This window comes from Lichenostomus cassidix, chromosome 9, assembly GCF_008360975.1.
Source record: "Lichenostomus cassidix isolate B80296 chromosome 9, HeHo_3.0, whole genome shotgun sequence".
NCBI lineage: Eukaryota > Metazoa > Chordata > Aves > Passeriformes > Meliphagidae > Lichenostomus > Lichenostomus cassidix.
The window spans coordinates 6,367,622-6,392,223 of NC_139490.1; the positions used below are offsets into that span (position 1 = coordinate 6,367,622).

A 24,602-nucleotide genomic window follows, 5' to 3' on the forward strand; every position below is an offset into this window, starting at 1 on the left:
CACCTGGAACCCACAAGCACCCAGCTCATGCTGGGCTGATTGCTCTGAATTGCCATGGTTTCATTAACTTCAACAGATCCCTAATGATAATCAGTGTCAGCTGAGGATGCAGGAGCTGCTTCTGCTATTTGTTTATGAGCCCAGGCAGTGTTTGCAGAGTGTAGATAAAAAAGAATTCATATTATTTTTCTTATTAAGCCTGAAATCCAGACAGCGGTAGCTAAAGTTAACTTTAGCTAAGTCCTTTTGCAAGCAAAAGGATTTGCTTTGTGACACACTGATTCTGCCTCTGATATTCAGGTATGAGATTTAGCATCCACTTACTTAGAACAACTTCAAGGAACAGCAATCAGGAGGTGGAAGATGTTTTGGATGTTTTCCTGTTGCTAAGGAAACTTCCTCGGTGGTAGCTCTGTGCTCACCACAGCTGGGTCACTTGGGCTTTGCTTCTCTGACTAAGGGGTGAGTCATGGCTGGAGACTAAATACACAAACTTGCTAAAGAATGCCTTAAGAATGCCTAAGAATGCTTCCACTCACATGTGAAAATAAAGATTATTAGCAGTCTTTCAAAATAAAAAGTTCTAGCGAACCTATATTAATACTTTCATTAGTAGTCACATACTCTATGTTACCCATTGTATCTAACACTTCAAATACACTCAGGAAATATAAAACCATTGTTTTTCACAGAAGTTTACAGGTGCCAAGATAAGCATTTAATCCTGGAGGGTTTGTGTTCAGCAGGGTCAGACCATCTGCAGCAGCACTGCTGCTCATGCCAGAGCACCCAAACCAGCAGGACAGCCTGGACAGCTCACTTTGAGTGACTTTAAGCAGTGGGTTTGGGGACCAAAATTTAACTCAAGACCCTCAAGTGAGCATTTGACTTTACATGCACTAATTATAGCCACTGATTATGTTTCTAATTATTTATAAAAAGCAATTACTGATTTCTGAACTAAGAGTTACTGAAGATTTAACAGCTTGGCATTTGAGCATCAGCGACTTTGTTTCACTGAATTTTCCCATCCACTCCTTCACTAGATATTTCCTCCCAACACAGAGCTCCAGGGCCAGCACTGTGCCATGAAGAGCCAACAGGCAGCATATGGTGACATTGGACAAAGGCAGTAAAATATTCACATGTTGCTTGGCCACTGACTGCAGTTATACATGGCTCAGAGAGCAAATCTCAGAGCAAGTCCCTCTGCCCATCACATTATCAATACCTGCATCATGCAGCAGGTCATGGGTTGCCTCCAGGACAGCCAGAAAACTGGACCCAAAACCAGCCAAAACTCATTTGCAGACTTCGTGCCTCTATTCTCTAAATCGTGACTTGTTCTAAAGATAATTCCATTTGTTTACAGATTGCCTTAAAAAAAACCCTTCACCTAACTTTGACCTCAAATCCTTCTGCTCCAGTAAGAGCTGAGAGAAGATTTCTTTAGGACTCCAGCACTTGTTAATTCTCTTAAAGAGATTACTCAAATCTCCTAATCAAATATCAGAATAGATTCTGGATTAAACATGGGTGCTAAAATGACCTTGCTGATAAAATCAGCATCATCAAACCTCCCAGATGAAGAGGGAAGCCTTGGATGTAATTTTGACTCGGTAGCTACTATCATGGTAAGTTATCAGACTGCTCTGCATCTCTCTCCCCCTATCTCTAATACTCTTGCAATGTTCCTTGGCAATCAGTACAGGAAGTATCAGATCTTCCAGATCTTCATGGGAAAAACAATATGCTGAGACAGTCACTGGGGCTATGCACCACCCACTCTTTCACTAATGCTTATTGCTTTTTCTATTTTGCGTATTTGAGTTGTCTGGTTCGTTTTGGTGTCAGCAAGAGGCTGGTTTGTGGAGCATCCCCACTCCTGCTTTAATCAAAGTGCCACTGATCAGAAGTGGGGTCAGTTTGGTGCATTTGGCAAGATGCTCTGACACAGGTGCTCAGGGGTTGGTGTACCCTGAGGTCCAGCAGGGACAATTGCCTTTGCCTGTCACCTCTGAGTGATTTCCCCCTTTGCAGCTGAAGCCCAGAGTTATTTGTGTCCTGCATGTGTCTGTGCAGTTTCCTTTGCATCTGACTTGGGCTTCAGAATAATTAATCCTGCAAAGACTGATGTGGATTTTGACCTTGCAACAGGTATTTTCTTAAGAACCAGGAGTGGGTTGGTGAGGTTAGTGTTAAGTATTTTTGTCGTTGTGTTCTGGCCAGGAATGAATCCTAGAACTTTTCCCAGAAATCTGTGACAAGCATTTCACAAAAGAGAGGTCATTGCATCACTTTCAACCTACATCTCTTCTTCTCCTTGTTCTTCTCAGTTCTTCTACTACCCCATTAGATTTCTATGCAAAATCTCTAGCGTCTGTAACGGGAAGAATTTTAAATCCAATAAGAATTCACAGGCTATTTAAGAAAAAAATATTCCTTGGAGGCCAAAGTCCATTACGACTGAAGCACTTACATTTACTTCCAAATCTCTTTACCCAGTTTTCAGTTTAATTTAGTCATTTGCTAATCCTAATTTTCCGGCACTCTGCTTACAATATCTAACCAAATATCACTCATGTGGAAACACATTAAAATTCTGCAACAAGCTGGAACTTATGGCCTCTGAACTCTTGTCACTTTGCTTCTGTCAACATATAATGGTGGGTCTACCTCCCTCTCCTCAAAAACATATTAGTCACTGCTCCTTTGCTAAGCACTGTGCTCCATTTCCCTGGCATTGTTGTCCCTTATGGCAAAAGTCTCCCACTCCCACCAAACTTCAAGGACACCTGATGCAGGAGTAAAACCTTTCCCAAAAGATTTCTTCTTATGCTGTTATTTGAGTTTCCTTTGGTCTTAAATAATTTAATACATTTGAATGTTGACCTTGTGATGTGTTGTGCATAGAAACAGCAAATAAGTGTGTTTTGTCAAAATACTGGGAATAGTGTGATTGGTGCACAGCAGTCAGAACTGAGAAACTGTGTGGTGCACCCTTGAATCCCAAGGAAAAAGAAGGAGCGATCTGATTTTGTCCCACCAAGGAGGGCTGCTGTTTGAACAGGCAGATCCAAAGGCTGCAATTCCATCACATCACCCCTGGATCCCCAGACGCAGTGGGGCTGGGAGTTGCTTGTGCTCAAAGAACACCATGCAGGGGGGATGCACGGTGGACCTGACCCTCTGATCCCAGCTGGGCTCCCAGGGATAAAAGTGTCTGTAAGGACCCCAAGCTGAGGCTGAAAGTGCATCTCCAGATGAGGCAGCTGAGAGACACTTTGTACTCAGTGGTGCTGGCTCCCTTCCCTCCACAGCTGCCTCATTCCCTCTCTTCAGGGGGTTAGACTTCTGTGAGCTAATTTAAGGAGAAAAGCCTTTTTAATCCGGTATCTTACAGACTCAGAGTATGTATATTTTTATATTGTGAATAAAATATGATTAATAAGCTCTTTAGGCAGGGACTTTGTCTTCCGAGATCTCTTCAAAGCCCTTAGCATGCTGCTGGTATTACAGGTGTAAATACTACAAATAATATAATACAGTTTGGATCCCAGAGATCTTTTTCATTGGGAATGGGCTCACAAAGTGTACCTCTTTGTTGGACAGAAAAGGCTCAGGAATGAGGAGGGTTTTCCCAGAAGTTAGTGATGAGCCTTGGCATGGAAGAACTTGGAAGAAGAAGAAGAAGGAAGAGCCTGTTTTGACTTAGTTTTTCTCATAGTTCATGAGACTCTTCTTGCTTTGATTCCAGCAGTAAGAAAGGGGTGCCCTACCCAAGGAACAAAAATACAGTTCAGCATACAGAGCACTCCTTTGAGAAGTGGATGAGAGCTGTTTAACCCTGTCAGATAACAGCGTGGAGTAGCTCAAGGCAGAAAGGGAGAATGAATTCCCTAACCAGATGAAGGCAAAGAGGGGAAAAGGACTTTAAAAAGTAAAACCTTTGTAGAAAAGAATATATTATTAACTAAAAAAGTAATTTAACAGGATAGTAATGTTCTTATACCACTGAGCAGATCTAATACCAACTCTGCAAATTTAATAAAATCTCTGCAAAAGCAGAAAAGTTCAAGCTGAAGTGCACTCTTCTGAGGCTGAGGCCAATGTCCATTAAGTACAATAAAAATACTTCATCAGCTTCAATACCAGCTGGATCAGGTGTCCACTGGATTTGGATTGTCAGTGGCTGTTATTGTCTCCCCAGAATAATCCACTCAAACTCACCATGGCGATTAAAGTAACATCCAATTTCCACAACAATGCAAGCAAATTCTCCGTATAGAATAATAACATCCTTTAGACTGGAAAAGGCCTTTAAGATCATCAAGTCCAGCCACTAACCCAGCATTTCTGAGTCCACCACTAAACCATGTCCCTACATGACTCCTCTACATGTCTTTGAAACCCTTCCAAGGATGATGACTCAACCACTTCCCTGGGCAGCCTGTTCCTGGGCTTGACAACCCTTCTGGTGAAGGAATTTTTTCTAATCACCATTCTAAACCTCCCCTGGCACAACTTGAAGCCATTTCCTCTTGTCCTCTACTTGGGAGGATTGACCAAGCCTCACCTGGCTGTAACCTCCTTTAAGTGGGTTGTAGAAAACAGTAAATGCCACACACACACACCCTCCAGCCTCCTTTTTTCCAGGCTAAACACCTCCAGCTCCCTCAGCTGCTCCTCACAGGACTTGTGCTCCAGACCCTTTCCCAGCTCCATTACCCTTCTCTGGACATGCTCCCCAATATTTTTCTTGTCACGAAGGACCCAAAACTGGACACAGGACTCGAGGTGGGGGACAATCACTGCCCTGGTCCTGCTGGCCACACTATACAAGGTGAAATGCCATTGACCTTCTTGGCACCTCTGACTCATGTTTGCCCAGCTGTCAACCTGTAGCCCCAGGGCCTTTTCTGCCAGGCATCTTTCCATGCCATAATCCATGAGGAATTCAGCAGGCTGCAATGTACATGGAAAAGTCTGGCCACTCACTGATATTTCACCCAGCTATCTTGGTTTATCACTTTTTGCAGGTCTCAGCAATGTCTCCCAGTTGAGTGTTCCATTAACTTCTTCACCTCTTATTTTTTCAAAAAGCCCAGAAGAAATCTTAATCCCCCTTATCTTGCTATACTATTATCTTGCTGCATTCCTGGTGCCTTCCCACAGAGACTTTGTGGAAGTGTGTTTTTTCCACTTAGCCCAAAATTGGCTTGGAGGAAGACAGTGCAAAGAGCTACTTGAACAAACTAGAAATAAAAATTAAAGTCTTAGTTTGTGCCTGATTTTAATTCAGATCAGATTAGAGCAGGGTTTGTTTTACTGCATTTTAACAGAAGGGAGCATTTCTCATTTGAGGTAGGAGATTGATTCCTTTTAGATCCTCTCTATAGATTAGTCCCTTGGATGATCCACACCCTCTGGCTTGCTGGGACCAGCAATTAACCCAACCTTGTCAACTCTGGAAAATGTCACCATGGCATCAGTAGTGTCCTTTCCCTGATGAACTTGGGGTGCCTGTGATGAAAAAAGGAAGTGTAAGATTGGCAACTGTTTAAATAAAAATTACCAGGAAGGAAAGGTAGAAAGTCTACTTCCTTTAATATGGGATTTAAGTAATTTTGTGGATCATACATCTGTAATTGTTTGCTGTATTAGTAAATGCAGTACAGAAGCTCTGAAGTTCAAAGCAAGTCTCTCAGTTTATTGCTTCAGAAAGTGCAGTCCAGAAGCTATTGATCTATTTGTACAGATAAGCACCCCACAGAGTTATGAGAATCAATGCAAACACTCGGGCAAAGATTCAGTGCAAATAATAATAAATAAGTACAGACCCAGGAAATAGAAATGTATGACTTAAAACTAATTGAAATGCTGACCAAAAGAATAATTCTTTATGTGCATTTCTTCAAAGGCAATTCCAAGAAAGAGAAAAAGAGTACAAAAAATGGTAATTTCAGACGTGGTAGACAGGAGAAGAGACAAGCAGCATCCAGATAAAAGGAGATGGGCAAGGGCTAGGAAGTGGTGGAAGCAACATTGGAATTTCCAATTATTTTTAATATATATGAATTTAAAATTACTTTGTACAAAACAAGGTCTAATTTTGTACCCATGTTCTTTTTTAAGTTCAAGAGAAATTTTGACATGAAACCTGTTTGTGTTTTGCTGAGCTATTTTCAAGTGCTTTGGTTGTCTCTGAAGCTGCCAAGGGATGGGATGGGATGGGATGGGATGGGATGGGATGGGATGGGATGGGATGGGATGGGATGGGATGGTATATGGGATGGGTCTGTCACCACCACCAGTCTTTAAAGTACATATCAGCCAGTTCATCAGTTCAGGATTTCTGCTGATGATGTATGGTAGGGCTTGGGTCAAAATTTAAAAAACATTTTTATAAAAAAACAAGACATTGTCAAAATGTCAATCAGAAACCAAGATTTGGCCAGATCTGCACTTGTGTAACCTTCAGCATGAGATCAGGTCTCAGTCTTTCTATTCTTGGCAACAGCTGATGAACGCAGTGTAACAAGGTATTAATAAACATCTGCCCAGCTCTTAGATTAATATGGAGAAGAATTAATGGAGGTCTTAGCACGTTCATATTTTCTAATTATGGCAGATGACTTTATTTATAGAAATAATAGAGAGAATGGAAATTGTCACTGACACCATGTCAATATAGGTAACGAAATCCAATCGTTTAATTGCATTACATTTGGCTAAGGAGTCACATCAATAAAGGGCCCTCCTTAGTCAGAGCAGTTCAGTGGTCACTACAGACTTTATGTTAGAAAGCTATTACGATTAATTTTATATTCAATGAATCATGAGGAAAATAATCTCAGACATGCCTATTCCTGTGCCTCTGACCCAGGAGAGCCAAAGGCCACTGATGCTTGTGTAGCTGTCTGATTTCTATACTCATTTCTGGACACACTTTGCTTCCAGTCCTCTGAGCTCCCAAAATAATGAAATAGCACCCAAACTGAGGCCTGTGCTGTGTTTCAGGTGTGCCCTGGCCATGGCTAAACCAGCTCCTGTAGCAGCTCTGTTTCATGCAGTGCCTGCTTCTCTACGATGAAGTATCACTAGTGTTTCTGTGGGAATCCTAACATACTACACCACTGAGATAAATAAAGTATAATGTTAAACCTTGATGTGTTTACACCTCTCAAGAGAGGAGAAAGAAGTCTATAAAACTCCCTCTAAAGGAGCCAGGGTTCAGATCATTTGCAGCTTGATAGGTAAACCCTGCAGCCCATTTTTATTGGGAGCTGCTGGCGCTGGTGTTAGAGAGCAGTTGGGGTTTAAGAAGGCTTTGGACTGAGTGTGGCTCTTTCTTGAGGTTTTAAAGTACATTTCATAATGTTCAGTTCAGACAGGTAGCTAGGGGACTTGGAATATTTCCTCCCAGAAGCAGGGAAAAGTAAAACAAGGCTACAATTATAGTGACAGATGGTCTGTTACACACAGAGCATTGCTAGTAATTTTGCTTCTTACACATTGAAGAAGGAGGTCTGAAGTGATGCTGAAAAGCCAAGGAAGTCCTCTAATTTTCTCTTGTTCTTCCAAAATGTGTTTCCTAATCCATTCTGGTCTTCTGAAGCTATCAGTCTGAATTACTGAAAACAGGGAAAGGGAATGGTGCAATTTCTATTAATTATAGAGGCAGGTTTGTGCAATAAACAGAATTCATATCCCTACAGTGCTGCTTAAGTACCTATAATTCAGCTGCCCTGCTCAGAACTGCAGCATCTCCTTCACGTTGTTTTACAAATTAGCAAACCTGGAATCAGCAGCTGCATAGAGTGTGATGACATTTCGTTTAACTACGGGGGATCTGATCTGCAGAAATCCACGGGTGGTCCTCCAAGTGCTGCTTTTTGCTGGGATTGAGTTACATCTCCCAAATTAAGTGCTCCCAGATCAGCTAAATGTTTCCCATAGAAATGAAAATACAGACACTTAGGAAATAGCATCAGTTAACTATTGTAAATGCTGGTACTCCTCCAAGGACTGCCAAGCCAGCACTTGGGGATGCCCTTTCAAAGACGAGCAGAAAGCAGAGCCAGGGCACTGCTGGAGCCAACCTGACCTTCCAGTCAGCCAGTTGGTTTGTGTTTACAGCAGGGCACATGGAATAGGAACCCACACATGGATATCTTTGCTCAGTGACCCAGGCTCCACAGGAATTTATCTGGTGCATCAAAATCTGCAGAACAGAACTGGATGTGCTGCCTCCTAGTTGGCCTTTCCTGTCCCACCGCCAGTGTTGGTATCCCCTGGGGGGACTGGCAGGGCTGGATGAGCATTTTCTGTCACATCAGACCAAGCCTGGGACTAGAGAGCCTCAGGAGGACCTGGCTGCTGAAAGCACTGCTGCTCCAGCTGAGTGAGAGCTTTAGCAGCGGTGATAGACAAAAAGCAAAATTCCTGGGGGCATAAAGGAAAGCTGGAAAGGTGCAGAGCCACAGTCATTCTTGTTCCACTCCAGTTTTCCACTTTCCAGATTAAATAAACTTTGTGCTGAGAGAGAGGAAGCAAATTGCTGCTTCCCAGTTGGCAAATGTGTTTGATAGCAGAATTCCTGCTGCAAGCCCAGAGCTTTGCACCAGCAAACTGGTCTGACTGGGAAGCACTCTGGTAACCCAAACACTCCAGTAGCAGCATTTTCCAGCCCCTATAATGTTCCAATAGCAGACCACTTTGGGTGAAAACCTGTTCTGATAGCAAATGAGTCCACCAGGCTGCAGAAAAAAACCCCAAAAAGGCACTTCTCTGAGCAATAGTGCAAAAGGTTGATTTTTTTAATCGACTACTCACAGTGCTGCTGGTGGTACATTTTAAGCATCTGACTCAGGCAGTCGAGTGGAAAGGTGATAAAATCCTTGACTTTGATTGAATTTCCATTGTGGCAAAAGGTAAAAATAAATACAAACACTACGAAGAAATAAAAAAAGCTAATATTGGACAAAATGTTCCACATCATTCTTTTAAATCTGTACAGATACTGAAAAAAAAAATCTGCTTTTAGCCTTGCATGAAGGTCAAAAATCAGCTTTCAAGCATTCTTTCAACAGGCATTATGTTTAAATACTGAACCGCCTGGCAGTTTAAGGAGCACATTTCTTCAATTACAGCCAACATTAGTGCAGCTGTTAGGATTTCCCAAGGGACCACTGCAAACTGAAGAAATGCCTTGGCTGTGGTGCTGACAGGCTCTGGCCCTTTGCTTGCTTCTGCTTTCAGCTGCTGACCTCGCTGATGTAAATAAGAAGAGAATCAAGTGCCCAGACTCTGCTGAGTACATATCAAAGAGCACTGAAATGATAGACTTCAATAAGTTTGTACAGTAGCTTTAAAAGAAGAATTTTAAGAAAGCAGCTCTAGGGTAAGGAAGAGTAGCAGGTGTGGGTGAAAGTTAAAATTTTCATCCAGTACAATAAAAATGCAGTTCCTGATAATATTTTCTCTAATTGAATTACTACTATGAAATCAATAAGGGATAAAAGCCCTCTGAGCACATTAGGAGGAGGACTGCCACCTTTTATTTGCTACACTATATTAGAGGGAGAGGCCCACACTTTACAACTGGGACAGCTCAAGGCATGAGCAGAGCATTAGCTGTTACCTTCACAAGTTTCCCTACAAGTATGTCTGCTTAAATGATCCAAACCATTTGAAGAATTCAAACACCAGCTTTTAGGAGCAAGATAATATCCTGAGAATATCTCCACATGAAAAACATTTTTGGTTATAGTTACTTTAGCAGCCTCCTCAGTCACAAGCTCTGCTGTAATGCACCTTTATAATGGAAATGGTCTTCAGGATTTCAAGGTCAATGTGACAACACAGCTTTTCTGCATTTTGATTCAAATGTAATTCACGTGACTCCTGAGGCTCAGAGATTCTTAAAAGAGGCAGAGGCAGAGGCAGGAAGAACATTTGTAGAAACATCAGTTTGGGTGAAAATTACCATGTAATTGTTAAACTGTCCAAAAGAGCAGAGAATACAGACTTAACACATGTGGTCTGATTTTCAGCACCAATTTCCTTGTTTCATTGATAGCAGTATCAAATGCTTAGTAAGAGTCTTGTGTTGTTTGGAAGCAGGTGGGTGGAGGCTGAATGATGGACACCTTAGAGACAAAGACCAGGCAAGGTGAGATGGTGCAGGCTGTATCTGTGGTAATTATTTGAGCAAATCCCATCTGTGTGGCACGGGAGGATAGGGGCAAGCTCTTGCTCTCTGGACAGGTTTCCTATGTGTCTTTCTGCAGATTTTAGCAGCCAGAATCTGGTTTTAATCTCCCCTGTGACATTTGGTGTGTTAAGGCAGTGATTTCTGCCTTGATCCTGATAGCTCCTGTCATTCAGCAACTGCTGGGTGGCTGCTGGCTGGCATCAGCAGCAGGGCCAATGACAAAGCCAGCAGTGTGTGGGGGTGATTGACCCCAGGAAGGTGCCATGGGGCTCTCCAGCTTGGGAGTGTCCCCAAGACAGAGCTGGGATGTTCCTCTGGTTGTTGTTCCTTGATGGTGAGGAGTTTTGAGCCTGCAGCAGATGAACCAATTCCCATTTGGGAGATCCTTCATGCTCCAAGTGTTGGTCCACAACACACAAACAAGCTTCTCTTGAGCTGCTGAAGAAAAGTGGGAGCTTTTACCCTGAAGGAAGGCATAGCATGCATGGACCTCACACATCCACACACGAGGACATGTGGCCTGGCCTGGACACTGCCCCTGGGCAAAGCTATGGGAGGTGGGTGGGAAGAAACCCACCCTCACTGAGCTGCCCATGCACAGCCCTGAGGTTTTCCCCAGCAGTGGTGGGGATCAGGATGATGCTGAAATAATGGGATTTAGGGAGTTTGGAGACCTGGGTTAGGAGCTCTCCTGGATCTGCAGCCTGCCCTGGTCAGCACAGCCAGGCAGATGTGGACAGGTGAACCCAGTGGTGGAGGAGAAGCTGCTCAGTGCCAGACCTCCCCCAGAATGGCATCTCTCACTGGGTAACTTGCACTGCAACTCCAGTACCAAGATGGGTATCTGCCAGGAGCTATTGCAAAATAACTTCCCACAAATAGCCCAGCAACCCAAAATCCAGCATCCTGATAATTTCAGTGTGTTGCCAGCTCACAGCTCTGCTGCCACCAATTCCTTGAGGCGGTTTTGCCCAGCACTGTTGAAAAGGAAAACATTCATTGTGCCCTGGGGGAAATGAAGCATGGAAGTCCCGTTATCACTGACAGAAGTTTTGTCTCTAATTCCCCATCTACTCCTCTGAATGTTAACCTACAGTGTTGGCACATCAGCTTAAATGATAAATAAGGATTCCAAGCAGGAAACAACGAAGTATTAGTCATATAGGCTGGTGTTGTCTGCAAAAATGTGGTGTGGATGCTCATGTTTCAAGGAAGAGAAATTATAGGACAAAATGGTGTTGTTATGTTACATTGATTGAGGGAAAATGCTTTCACAGAATAGGACGAAGTAATGGTGAAAACCAGATTGATTTATTTATTTACCTTTAATACATATAGGATCCTGCACAGTTCCTCTTTCCTATTCTTATTGTTACTTGTGTTTAGCAGCTGAGTAAAATAGCACACGAAGCAAGAAATCTGTGAGGAGAGTAATAATGTGATGCATAGTGTTAACTCGCTGGTTTTGGAAATATCCATTTATCTTGGTTAAATAAAAACTTGGCCCAAGTACTAAGCCAAGTAATCATGATTAAGAAGAGAAAAAGACATTCACCTCCTTGGAAACTCAATACTTTTCAACAATAATAGCACTGCAGTGACATTGTTCGAAGCTGGATGCTTGCAGTAATTAATATAGATTATTGTCATATGAGGGATGGAAGCATCTGTGCCTGCTCCTACCCTTGCCCTAATTTCTAGACCAGTTATGAGACCAAAAATACATTGGGTTTTTGTTTCATGGACATGGATCCTTCACTGTTCATTGTGCTCTGCTGCCCTCAGAGGACAGCAGAGATTTTGTTCTCTTCTTTGTTCAAAACTGCATTGAGTGTATATGCACACTCCTCTCTCTTAGAGAGACTTTGCTTTTGTTCTTTCTCACTACCTTTTTTTCCTAACATGTGGCTTGAACATCCTAGCCACCAACTCCACAGACAATTACAGAAGATATCTGCTCATGTGTGAGCAGAGATCTCCAACTGGTGAGCATCAGCCGTGTTTACAGGTTGTTAGAAATATTACTACCACACTATTCCCAAGAGCTGTTCTATTTTGCTATGACAGCAGAACTACTCAATGGAGGGAAATCCCTTCCATTCAATTACTATCCTAATATTGAGCTCATTGTTAAAACAAAAGTTCCTCACCACTAATCAGCAAAAAGCAATCAGGCAAAGCAAACAGGGATCTCCAGGGGACACATGTGTGAGTTCAAAGGTCCACAGAGATGTAGCACGACTTAGACTGAAGAGCCAGCAGGCAGCTGCACCTACAAATTGCATTTTAAAAAATGAGGACATAAAAATTATCAATTCTGCGAAAAATATGTGAAATGTATGCAGAAAAAAAAAATGTGTCTGGAGTTTTCTACAGCACTTGGGCACAACATTTTGGTTTGTGAATCTGACACAGCAATTGATCATATTCAACTAAGAGGGGTACAGATGGTGAAGTTTGTGTTCTGAAAGGATGACAAGCCACTGCAGAGTGCTTATGATGCAAAAATTACCCTTTTGTAATAAGACAAAGAGGAAAGATTCACATGAGAACCAAGCTGGGTGTTTGTTTTTACCAGAATTGCTTATTTCACAGCTCCATGACTCAGTATCTGTAATACTGGGTATTATAACTGTCTTTCTCCATCAAGCCCTTTCTTTAGTTTCAGGGGAGACAAGTAATTTCTACCCAGTGTCTGTCATAACCAGGTTTCTAAGCTTATGTGTCAGGACTATTTACAACCATTCTGTAGACATTCCTTTGCATTCAGAATTCCTCCAGCAGGTCCAAGAGACCATTTGTGATGGAACACAACTGCCAGTCAGCTGGAGACACAAATTCATGCTCCTCTTGTTCCTCCAATCCAGCAGTCTCTGACATTTAGGTCTCAACTCTCTATTCCTTGCATATGTGAGCAGATTTAATATAGTGTTTTTCACTGACAGCCAGAGAAACTAAACCAGCAGCAGACAGTTAAATAACTTACTTTAGTTTCCAGCTCACATTGGCAGGGCCAATCCAGCACTCCCAGTCCTCTTCCCTGATCCCCGTTTTGATCAGACCTTTTAGGAGTTTTCCTGCACAAACACAGTGCAAAAGTAATTGCCTGCAACTGTGAAGTAGCTTTACAGCAGCACCCAAAGCAGAGAGCCAAGCTGCTTCCTGGGGGAGCATTGCAGGCTGGAGCTCTTGTCTGAACCAGGAATGACACCAGGGAACACCTCTTGCAAATCATGTCCTTGCTCTGCTTTGGATCTCTGTGTCACACCTGTACCCTTGCAGCATGAACAGACATCTCTGGACAGTGGTCTTTAGGAAGATGTGACAGGAGAAGCTGCAGCAGTGGCCTTGCCCTGGTGCTGACTGTCCACCCCTCCAGCCAGCTGGGCTCTGCCAGAGGCTCATCAAAATTAACAAGAAAACGAACTGCAGGCTGCTGTATTTTACCACAGAAAATTAAGTCAAACAGCTAAAACTGGGGAGGGGAGGAGGGAAAGGGGAGCACAGAAGACAGACCAAAGGTGACATAAGAGTTGTATTTATTTTCTAATCCCATCTCTTTTAGTGCCTGTGATGAGCGCTGTAACTAAAGGAATCTAACTGAATTAGAATTTCAATATGTCCTGAGCAGATTGGAGCTGCTTCCATTCACGAGCAGCACGTCCCAGCTGTAATTGCCTGCTTGCTTATCCACACAGCTCTTTACAGCTAATCCAAATGCAGACTCAAAAATAAATAGTGCCAGAGCATTCACTTCCCGCTGGGCAGTAGTTTTAGCTCTCCTCTGCCTTTGCTTTGTTCCAGCTGGTGCTCTCCATGGCATGGGGACTGACTCAAAGGAGATAAAAGATGATTGACCCACTCAAGGAATTAGGTGACAGGAAAGCCACTCCTGCCATATCTGCCCTTCCTGTTTGTGCTTTTCCTCTGGGTGCTGCTTTGCATCTGTTTATCTTTCTCTGCCCTCACCTCTCTCCCCAACCACATCACTCATGCAATATGCTTCTCCTTCATGCTTTCCCTAAAAGCTGCTGGTGTCCTCTGTGTCCCCAGCAGCACATCACCCTTCCTCTCCCTGTGCCCCAACCCACAAACACACTGCCGGTGTTACACGCTGAAGTGAAACTCTCTTCAGGGACATTTAAAAGCTGTGTCCTTCTCAGATCAGCTTCTCTGGAGGGTGTAAAGCTGAAGCACAGTTGCACAAAGCTGGATGAGGTGTCCCTGTGGATGGGGCTTGGCACAACCACAAAGCAAAGCTCTGCCTTTGCTCTCTGACATAGGAATCTGTACGTGTCTTGGCTCTCCTCCCTCCTCACTGGGTGGAAGGTGGCTGTCCACCGTTTTTTAGGCTGTTTTTTCAACTACAACCACCACAGACTTCCTGAGAGCCTTTGGGCAAGTCTCAGCAGCCTCTGTGCCTCTGCTCATTACCTCTAAAACAGCACTGCTGACACCCCGTTGCTTCACACTTTGGGGTGTAAATCCCAGGTCCCTGAAATGTCAGCAGTGGAAGGACAAGGGACTCAAGTTAGAAGCCACTTTACTTTAGCATAGTCAGAGCCATTCAGCTCCCACTCTGCAATGAATTATTCTTAAAAATAGACTTGTTCATAACCAAAGGAGTGTCCTTTAAGATCTGATCAAGTAGGTACCCACAGAAGCTCAGCTGGGGAGAAGATCATTCCCTCTTGATGACCATCAAAGAGGCTGATCTCAGCATGGAGCAGTGTGCCTCCACTCCATCTCCTTTCTCTCCCCACATCTCCATTTCTCACTGGATTTGTTGGGGCATAGCCACAGAGCCTCTCCAGTGCCACCCACATGCTCTGAGCCAGCCAGCTTGGTCCAGGGCTGTGCAGCTCCTCTGGTGCAGTGCAGCACCAGAATATATGATATATGTGAATATATCCCTCTGCAATTGCAGAGGACTGTTAACATTTAAAGGACAGCATCAAGTGAGGAAGTGCAGCATTTTCACTGCCTTCATCCACACTTTCACTGCCTTCATCCACACTTTCACTGCCTTCATCCTTACCCCCACTATCCCTCTCCATCACTGTACTACTATCTGGTCTTCTGCAGAGCAGATCTCCCTAAAAAACTCTTTTGGCTCAACAGGACAGAAGCAAATTGCAGGCAGGTGACCATGCACTTGCCACTGCTACACCCCATCCCAGAGCCAATCCCATTTTACAGGCAGGTTGTGCCCTTCTCTGAAGCCAGAGAGCAGCTGAGATGATGAATATAACGCTTGTCCCATGTGTCACTTGCTACGTAAATTCAAATCCAGCCCAGAAAGCTAAAAATGTTTGCAGAATCCTGACAGGCAAAGTGGACAATTATGCTCAGCTGTTCCTCACAAATGTTGATCCTCGTGACTGCAATGTGCCAAGAGAGGCATTGCCTCGTGCTTGGATTGCAAACTCACCAGCACCAAACATGAGGATGGGAACAAGGGCTGGCTCTTCTCTACATGCTCTGCCACCTGGAGAAGGCCTGAAAGTGTCCTCTGCCAGGTTCAGTGGTGGCACCAGCACGTGCTCCAAGGCAACCAAAAAGTCACCAAAGAAGAAAAGTTGTGACTCTCTTGCTTGCAGTGACAGACAGTAGCTCCCTTCTTTGTAGCTGCCCTGAAGGCACAGGAATTTCTTCAAAAAGTTGCTGTTTCTATTAAATAAATCAATAATTGAGACTAACACCACAGTGTGGCCAAGGTGAGTGAAACAAGTTGTCACTGGGATAGTAATGTAGAGGAAGAGACACTTGGGAAAAAAAAAGAAAATTGGAGAAGGAAGTTAAAGTTAAAAAGATCAGAAAGAATAAAAGCTATAAAGCCTGCAGCCATGCTGTATGAATTGCTTGGGCTGGGAAGGTGGCTCTTGGGAAAAGGTAAGTCTAGGGAAGAAGGGCATCACGAAATGGAAAGGCTTGAAAGTTTTTTCAAAATAAAGAAAGTCAGCACTGGAGAGAAAAGCATCAGAAGATGGAAACCTGGAAGATTCAGAGGTTACACTGGAATATTTAATTCTGAAATCTGAACATACTGTCATGTAGCAGGGAGACAGAGATACCTCAGTGTCGCTGTTGAGCAGCTAGCAGAGTAATGAATGCATCAGTTCTCAGTGGTAAGAAGGAATGACCTTTATTGTTTTGATTTCATCACATATATAGAGTTCTCAAAAGTCACCCAGATTGGTCAGTCAGAAGCCTTCCCCCAGGCCTGATTGGCCAGGCCTGCACTGCCCAAGTTCTGGGACACTGTTCCAACAACATCCAAACTTTATCTTTATTTACAAAACACAAGAAAACTTCTCATGGGAAAAACCTGTGCTAGCCACAACCTCAGCCTTTCTAAATACCTCTCTTTTTCCAGTACATACTGGAAAGAGGGAATTAACAATTGTCAAAGATTACTTGAAATTTGAAGAAATATTGCCTTAGAAAACATACCCAAATATCACTGTGTTCCACACACAGCTAATCTGCACTTCCATGTGATGGCTTCAGTTGTCTCTGGCAGCCCCATTCTCCTCCTTTGGATATGGAATGTCCCAGACATGCCTGTGAGATGGGAGCACAGCAAGGCCACCCTGTGTCCAGGATGACTCCCTCATTCAACTAAAAATCTAGATGGAGAGCTCAGCTCTGAGCTCTGAGCTCCAGGCAGATTTTGCACCAGGGTCAGAAATAGAGGTGAATCATTAATGAAGGATCATTAGCCATCAGTCTTCCTGAACTCTTGTCAGTACATTAGCACCAGCTGCCCGTTGTCCATTTTCCTTTGCCAAAATGAGGAGCTCCAGATTGAAGGTCATCTGCTGGTTGGATTAGTCAGTGCAGCTGGAGCTCCTGAGATGCTGCAACAAGAGCAGCAATTTATGTCCCTCTGTCCTGCCCTGTGCCCATCAGCTGCAAAGCAGGAAAGTTCCATCACGAGGCAGAAATTCACTTTTTGAAGTTGTTTTCACTTCTCCTTGATTCAAGGCTGCTGCTGCCAGAGTGTTAAATGTTCCCTAAGTACTGACTGTCATCTGCTAATGCAGATGCATTTCTTTTGTGAGTTAGCTTATTGCTGCTGTTGGTTTGTGTTTTCTGTCTTGTTTTGGAGGCAGACAAGAGTTCTAGGTCCAGCTCTTTCATTCTTTCAATACCAGGACTGGAGAGATGCCCTGGGTCATCTCCTGAACCAGACAGGAGCATCTTAATACAGTAGTTACTTTCACCACTCTGCCTGGGAAACTCTTCCATGCTCTAAGGCACCTGAATGCCAGACTACCCTCCAGACACCAAAAATTCAACAGGCTATTTCATTTATTCTCCCATCCTTCATAACACAAAACTTTTCCCGTGGCTCATCAAAGCCACGGGAGGACCTACTATCCCCAAACAGAGGCGTGGGTAAGGCCTATTGGGACACAAAGTCTTATTGTCAGTATTCAGTTAATTCACCTCAAAGTGAACTACTGTCTCCTTGAAAGTTGTCTCTGATACCTGGTTTCTATCTCTTCCTTTTTTCATGGGTGGTGGTGGGTGGGAACACTCCAAAAAAAGATCTGTTAAGCATGAGAGACCAAATATTTCCCATCACTCAGCAGCAGCTACCCTGTCTGTCCAAGAGCTGTCAGTGGCAGCTGTGTGGTGGCACAGGGAGAGCTTAACATGTGGACTAGCAGGGAAACTTTGGGGTTTCCAGAGAACTGCCTTGGGGTTCAAATGAATCCTCTGGCTGGGAAATACTGGGATAAAGCATCCAGCTCTTGTCAGCATGGACAGTGTGGGACGTGGGTGTATTCAGACAGGGCTGAGGTGAATACTTAGCTTTTGTTGCCTTTTGATGACTCAGGGTGTCTTTTATGAGACAAAATTAATGCAAGTGCTTCTCTTTTTACAGTGGCCACATTGCCCAGGAAATGAAATGTCATAAGGGGAAAAAAGCTCATTAGTTTACTGCCATAAATGGTTCTCCAAGGTCTCAGGAGCCCTATGATTAACATAAACATAGACAGAGGCACTTACAAGCAAAGACACATATAAAACCCAGCTTTCCATCTGAAAACGTGGTCTGTAACATCTCTCTTTTGCTGTTCACAGCTGTGGAGACCTAGAAGTAAGGGGCTTCACATACCAATCATGACAAAATCCAAAGACAGAGGAAGGGGAACAGCCAACCCAGGGTGAAAGGGAGGAAAACAGAGCATGTACTATAGTTCCCAATGCAGCAGCTAAGGGATTTTGTGATCCACCCTCAAGAGTACAACTTTTTTTGGAGCAACTTGAAGCAAATGCTGCCCCGGCATGTTTTCTTCACTCTGAAATCCTCAATCAGGTGGTTGCTGTTGGGTGCGAATGTTAAGATTCCTTAGGACAGGGCAGAATAGTTCTGATCTTATAAGAGCTATCTCAGGTCTTCATCTTGCAATGGGTGAAAAAGTGGAAATCTTGTCAGGTTTTCTAGTGAGTTCCATGAAATCCACCAGAAGGTAATGTTCAAGAGGGGGATGAGAACAGGGGAGGATGAGAGGAGTGGGACAACATCACAGACTCACGTATTTTTAGCAGATTGTGCACTCTTTACTCTGCATTTCTGCCTTTAACCTTGAGCATTTACTCAGAACAGACCCAGATATGAAGAATGAGGTGTGTTTTGTAAAAACCAAAGCTTGGCCTCCTTGCCGGTCTCTGTGGCAACCGTGTCAGGAGACAATTGCATTGATGCCACACTGCGTAAACAGTGGAGGAGACAGAGATGTTCAGGCAAGGTCAGGTAGAAAGCCCAGAGTGCCCCCCAGCATCCTGACTAGCAAAAGTCACATCAAGTACAGCACTTTGTGGATAACCAGCTCTATAGGACCATCCCCCACAGAGTCCTGATAGTGAAAAAGCAGCTTGAAGCATCTCTTCTCCACTGTTTTTAACAGGTACTGTCATGACTTTAGGTGCTCAGTCTGTTCAAGCTGGAGCACAAACCACTCTGAATGCGAGGCTGACATCCTGCAGTAATGAGTTTCACAGGCTAATTACTTGTTGCATGATAAAAATAAGTTGCCAGCAGCTGACTCTGAGAAGCAATGGGGAAAAAAAACCCAAGGAAAAGTAGTATTACTTGTTTTCTCAGAAAAGAGAGAAAGGGCAGGGTAGGAACAACGTTCTCAGTCCTGCCTAGGGACTTATCCAGGAGGGGAGAAAGCCATGGAAGTTTGCTAACTGACATGGTGGGGCAGGGCATGGCAACTGTTCTAGGTTGGGAATCCTCTAAAGGCCTTCAAAGGAGGGTCTTGGGGAGGTTGTATTTTTACTGGTGCACAAAATGTTTTTATTTAACATCTAACCCCTGCCTAAAAGACCCTGGATTTCTGTCACTTCTGTCTGACCTCTGGAGTATCATTATGATGTCATCAGTGTTATAATTTTACACAAAATTAGATGTGCAATTGTGTGTTAAATAGTGGTAGTTAGCTTGGAATGCTCAGCTAACGAAGCAGGCAGCATTAAAGCTGCCACATATGGACTGCTCCAGGGCACTGGCACTGTATGGGAGTCTGAAATCATTCCAGCTTCACTGGGAAGAGAAGCATCCCTTTTCCTCCTCTGACATCTCTCAGTGGGACAGACCTCCCCACGCAGCTCCCAGCCCAGCAGTGCTCCTGCAATTTGCTCTGGAGCTTACTAATCTGCCTCCCTGCCCAGGGAGTCCTGCCCTGGTGTCTCTGTAGGCTCAGACAGGTGGCAGAAGCTGCTGATCACCTCTAATGTGTGCCCAAGTTTTGCTTAATTAAGAACAGGTTCTCTAATAACATTCACCACTGTCTCCTGCTGCCTTTGGGATCACTCAGGCTGTGGCAGCACAACCAGCCAGGCTTTCCTGTCAAGTGTTACATCCTGAAGGGTGAAATGGCAAATGTATAATTTTATTTTCCAGCATTAAGGGGCTCAGCATCTGATGTGGCCCTTGGGTAGCTGCTCTGAGCCCTCCTGCATGGCTTGGGGCAGAAGCACCAGCTGGGTGTCACTGTGGTTCTGTTTGAGGTAATGCGGGTGAAATCTTACCCAGCAGTGTGAGGATTTGGCTCTAAGTCTTTTATAATGACCAATATCCATATAAAAACAGTTAGCTGTTGGCTACATTGATTAGATCCCAGCAGATGCTACTTTACCTTCTAAGCTATAGTTATTTCAGGGAGGAAATGCCTCATCTTGCTGTTTATTCCCCAATACTTAACTGCAGTGGTTGTAAGGAAAGAAAAGGGTTGGTTTTGGCTTTCAAACTGCAGTGATGACCACAGTCAGGATAAGGGCTGGGGGAGATTCCCCTCCTTCCCCCTTCCTTCTTGTGGGCCATCTTGTCCGATTTGCTGTTCATAAAAGCAGCCAAAAAGCTTCGTCAAATATTGCCACCTCTTATTTTAAGCAAGGTCTGCAAGTCCCAGTCCCAAGCCAGCCTCTCTGAGCATGGCAGCAGGATGGCAGCAGGATTCCAGCAGGGAGGAGGTGACAGGAACTACAGTTTGGCCAGTTTGCCAGGCCAGCTGCCCAACCAGGGTGTGAATTTGGCCTGGAGCTGTCATGGACCCTGTGCTGGAGGCTCTGGGCTCACTCCAGGTGGAGTGCTCAATCCCTCAGCACCCATCAGCCTGTCTGCACATGGATAGATTTTGGCTCCTGTCCATGTCAGTCTTCCCCTGCAGCCACCTCTACAGTATTTAAGTATTCTCCTGGTTCACCACTATGCAAATATTGAAATTAGCCCTTTGCATGATTATGGAGACAGTGACATTACAGACTTTCTCAGATCATGTGCCTTCTCTGCTGACAGCATAAACCATCAGGTTTATTTTTCAGTGAGCTAAAGAATGGCCCCCAGTGTATGAAAAACTTCACAATTAAGTGTTTGGTATCTGGATTTTTTTCCCCTTAAGCTTTTATCCAAATGCATTAGAAACACAAAGTGTTGTGCTGTAAAATAATACAAAATGCAGCCCTCATAGGAATGGCCCAATTCTCAGAGATGATTTTCAAGTGAGCCTCACTAAAACCAGAAGAAACTAAGAGGAGCTATGAGGGGAGCCATAGCCCCACTAGCAGGTCCAGTATGGCCTGGGACCCTGAGAGAAGGCAGCAGGTCTCATACCCTACAGAGAAAGAAAGAAGTCCTTGGGCAGGGATCTATCAGGTCTAACCAAATGGCCTCAGGACAGTAATTTCTCCATGGGAAAAGATATCTTTGTCATATCAGTTACATTTCCATCAATTGTTGCATTTATATCTCATGCCTGTGCCTTATTCAGACACCTTCCCTGAGAGCCTCACCCTACAGAGAGCTGCAGAACAACCAAAAATCTGTCATGAGTGTGTCTGTGCTTAAACAATAGCCATTTTGTTCCCGAAAAATACTGCCATAAGAACATTGGACACAGCTATTACCTTTTCTTAAACTACTGATGATTTCTTGCCCATGGTGAGAATCTTTTGCAGTGTGGAGCAGAGCTAAGCCTGATTAGCCAGCCTCACCTTTTGCCAGTGGGGCTAATGGGATTTATTCTCCATTCTCACACGTTGGTCTCTCATCCCCATTATTTTACATCTCTCCTCGAGTTAACAAATGGTCCATCTCCAGAGCACACTGGGCATGGCCACAGGGGATGTGGCATGCTGGATATCATGTGCTCTGCCACGTTGGATGGGCAGTGACAAAAATTATCCCTCTTCCCCCAGGTCCTTCCATCGTCCCACGGCAGAGAGCAGAGCCAACACTGGGCAACCCTCTAAAATGTTTATTTGGACCAGTGGCCGGGGATCTACATCTTACAGACATGATGAGAAAAGGTAAACAGCACCTGTGCTGATTGTCTCTTTGGGTTTGAATATTTCTGAGGGCTTGGCTTCTCCCCAGTGGTGGCACAGGAGAAGCAGGAGGGATGCAAAGGGTGTCCTCCCTGTGCCTCACAACCCTGGCTGCTGCTCCCCCAGGCACAGGACCAGCCCAGGAGGGCCAAAACAGAGCAGAGGGCCAATGCCAGAGCCATGGCCAAAGTCTTGCTCATTCTCAGGACATCAGCAGCACACTGTGACCATCTCTGAGGTCAGCACTCCAATCCCCAGCCACAGGTTTGCAGCCCCAGCTCCAACCCCTGGGAAGCCTTTATGCTTTTTGCAGGTGTGTGCATCCACTCTGGACAGCAAACAAACCCAGTGCCTCCTGTCCCCCACTGATCACTGCCCCACACAGCTGTTACACATCTGGATGATGCATCCAGCTGCTGGAGAGGTTTCTGGTTACACAAGTGCACGTGTGAGGATGAGCATGTGCACAATGCAACAGCTGGGGTATGGGAAGCTGCTTGACAGTGAGCTGGTGGCTCAGCAGCCCACTTGAGTGGTGTTGCTGGAGGGAACAGCTGAAGGAGACAGAGGAATAAGTGAGGTACTGGATCTCCCAGGGGAGCAGGGAAATATGCCAAAGAGAGGGAAAGGGAAGGAGAGGTTTGAAGTCCACAGACAAAGGCAGTGCTCAGCTGGGAACGAAAGAAGTTAAATATCAATGATGAAAGAACAATTGTCAGTAATGCTCAGACTCATCCTTCCAAAATCCCTCTCCTTTGTAGTAAGATTTGCTGGACAGCTTGTCTTGTCACAACAAGGACACATATGCCTTTCTTTTCTTTCCTTTGCCCCTTCCCTCCTCTCCTTCAGTTCCTCTTGCAGTCATTATTAAACGTAATCACAAAAAAATCAGACTCCAGTGAAACAAAAACAGATATCAATGTATCTACAGTGCCAATTAGCAAAACACACTCTTCAGTAATTCTAATGAGACATTACTGCTGGCATCTGCTTGAGAAAATGCACTCCTGAATTCAGGCAGCAGAGCTGCCCTCAGAACCCTGAGATTCTCTGGGGAATTGGCAAATTCGCTGAAGGTTTCTGCAAAGGTTGCATAGGTGTTCAGCTCTTTGGGTTATCTGATCCCAAACAGATATTTTGAAGACAAAAAGGCCAGCTTGGCAGCAGGTTTCCATGAACTTTCAGTTGGAGCTGGTTGTCTAAATGCCTCCTGGACTTCTGCAAGTCTCTCCTTTAATTGAATTTCCCCCAGGCTAATGTTCTCCTGCATCAGAACGCTGTCATGGTCCAAGGTTAGACACTTGGAGGAGATATCTGCCCACACTTTGGGCTGGCTGGAAGCCATGTGCTCCTGATTAGCATAGCCTTTGACTCTCACCATGCTTTGAAGTGGAGCTTATTAACTTGGGCAGAGTCTAGTCAGTGATAACCCCAGGCAGAGCTCATTTCCTCCTGCCTGCAGACACGGGGAATAGGCAGCAGCATCTCTGTGCCTACACACCAGCCATGGTGAAATCAAACACCTTGTCAAGCATTCAGGTGGGTTTATTCCCCAAGAGGTTCTGTAGAGCTGTGCAGAAGGACTTCTTTGTACCTTGTGAGTGATTAATAAAATGCAGGAGGGAAAGGGAGAAAAAGAAGATGGAAATAAGGGAGTGCTGAGGGCAGCCTGAGGACTGCAGAGGAGAGGTGTGAACACAGAGCAAGTGCTGTTAGTGGGAGAAACTCATCCTCCAGCGTCTGGCAGTGATTTTAACACATGTAAGGTCACCAGTGCCATCATTCTATCAAACAGGTGGTGCCTTTTAGAGAAATTACTTACCTTAAATGACCCTTTCCTAGAGATTTTGTTTTTTTAAACTTCAGACAGGAAGATTGTCATGTGGATCAGTAAACTTGTCACTCAACACATGATACAACCACAGACTTTTGAGGGATTGCACCATATTATTAACTGTGCTGCAATGAGTCACTTGCTACAGAGGAATCACCTCCTCCTGGGTGGAAGGTATCTCTCAGGCATCTCTTTCTGCAGGATCAGCACCAAAATATCTATACTTCATTGCTGTTTTAGCCATCAACAATTCTCCAGCTGCCACATTTTGTGCTTTGAAAAACTGATCAAGCCCTCATTCTTTCTCAGCTGTCAAAGAGGGTCTCCACAATATTGCAACCATTGGAAAAACAAAGATTTGGTTTGGTTTGATTTGGTTCAGTTTTGTCCAGCCTGGTGAGGAAGAGGGAAGGAATTGAGTGAACAAATCTGTTAATATCTATAGGAATTCTTCTACAACCATCTCTGAGTCTATTCTGAGATATCTGGAGAGATTTCCTGTTGCCATAGGTCTACTAACAAAAACTGATGTAGCCAAATAAACCTGTAAAGAAAAGCATAAAGAAGTTGGCTTCTGAGCAGAAAAATCCCTGAAAATAGGGAATTCTGCAGGTAAGATACAGGAGTAGTTTCTGACCGTGGCATTCAAGGATTTCTGATATCAGGAAACACCTCACCATGAGGTAATTTGAGTGACATCTGCATAAC

The 24,602-nt window shown here is 44.3% G+C and overlaps 1 protein-coding gene across 5 annotated transcripts in view; it reads left to right on the top strand.

Annotated features, from left to right (window-relative positions):
- Positions 1-24,602, top strand: part of LOC146433120 (calcium-activated potassium channel subunit beta-2) — a 131,754-nt gene that overhangs the window by 93,837 nt on the left and 13,315 nt on the right. For 3 of the 5 annotated variants that reach the window (XM_085069068.1, XM_085069069.1, XM_085069067.1), the window contains exon 2: positions 21,932-22,042. The exons of the other annotated variants lie outside the window; for them this stretch is intronic. In XM_085069068.1, the coding sequence (XP_084925194.1) occupies positions 21,932-22,042 (111 nt within the window). The remainder of the gene's footprint in view (positions 1-21,931; positions 22,043-24,602) is intronic. 5 annotated transcript variants of the gene reach the window in all.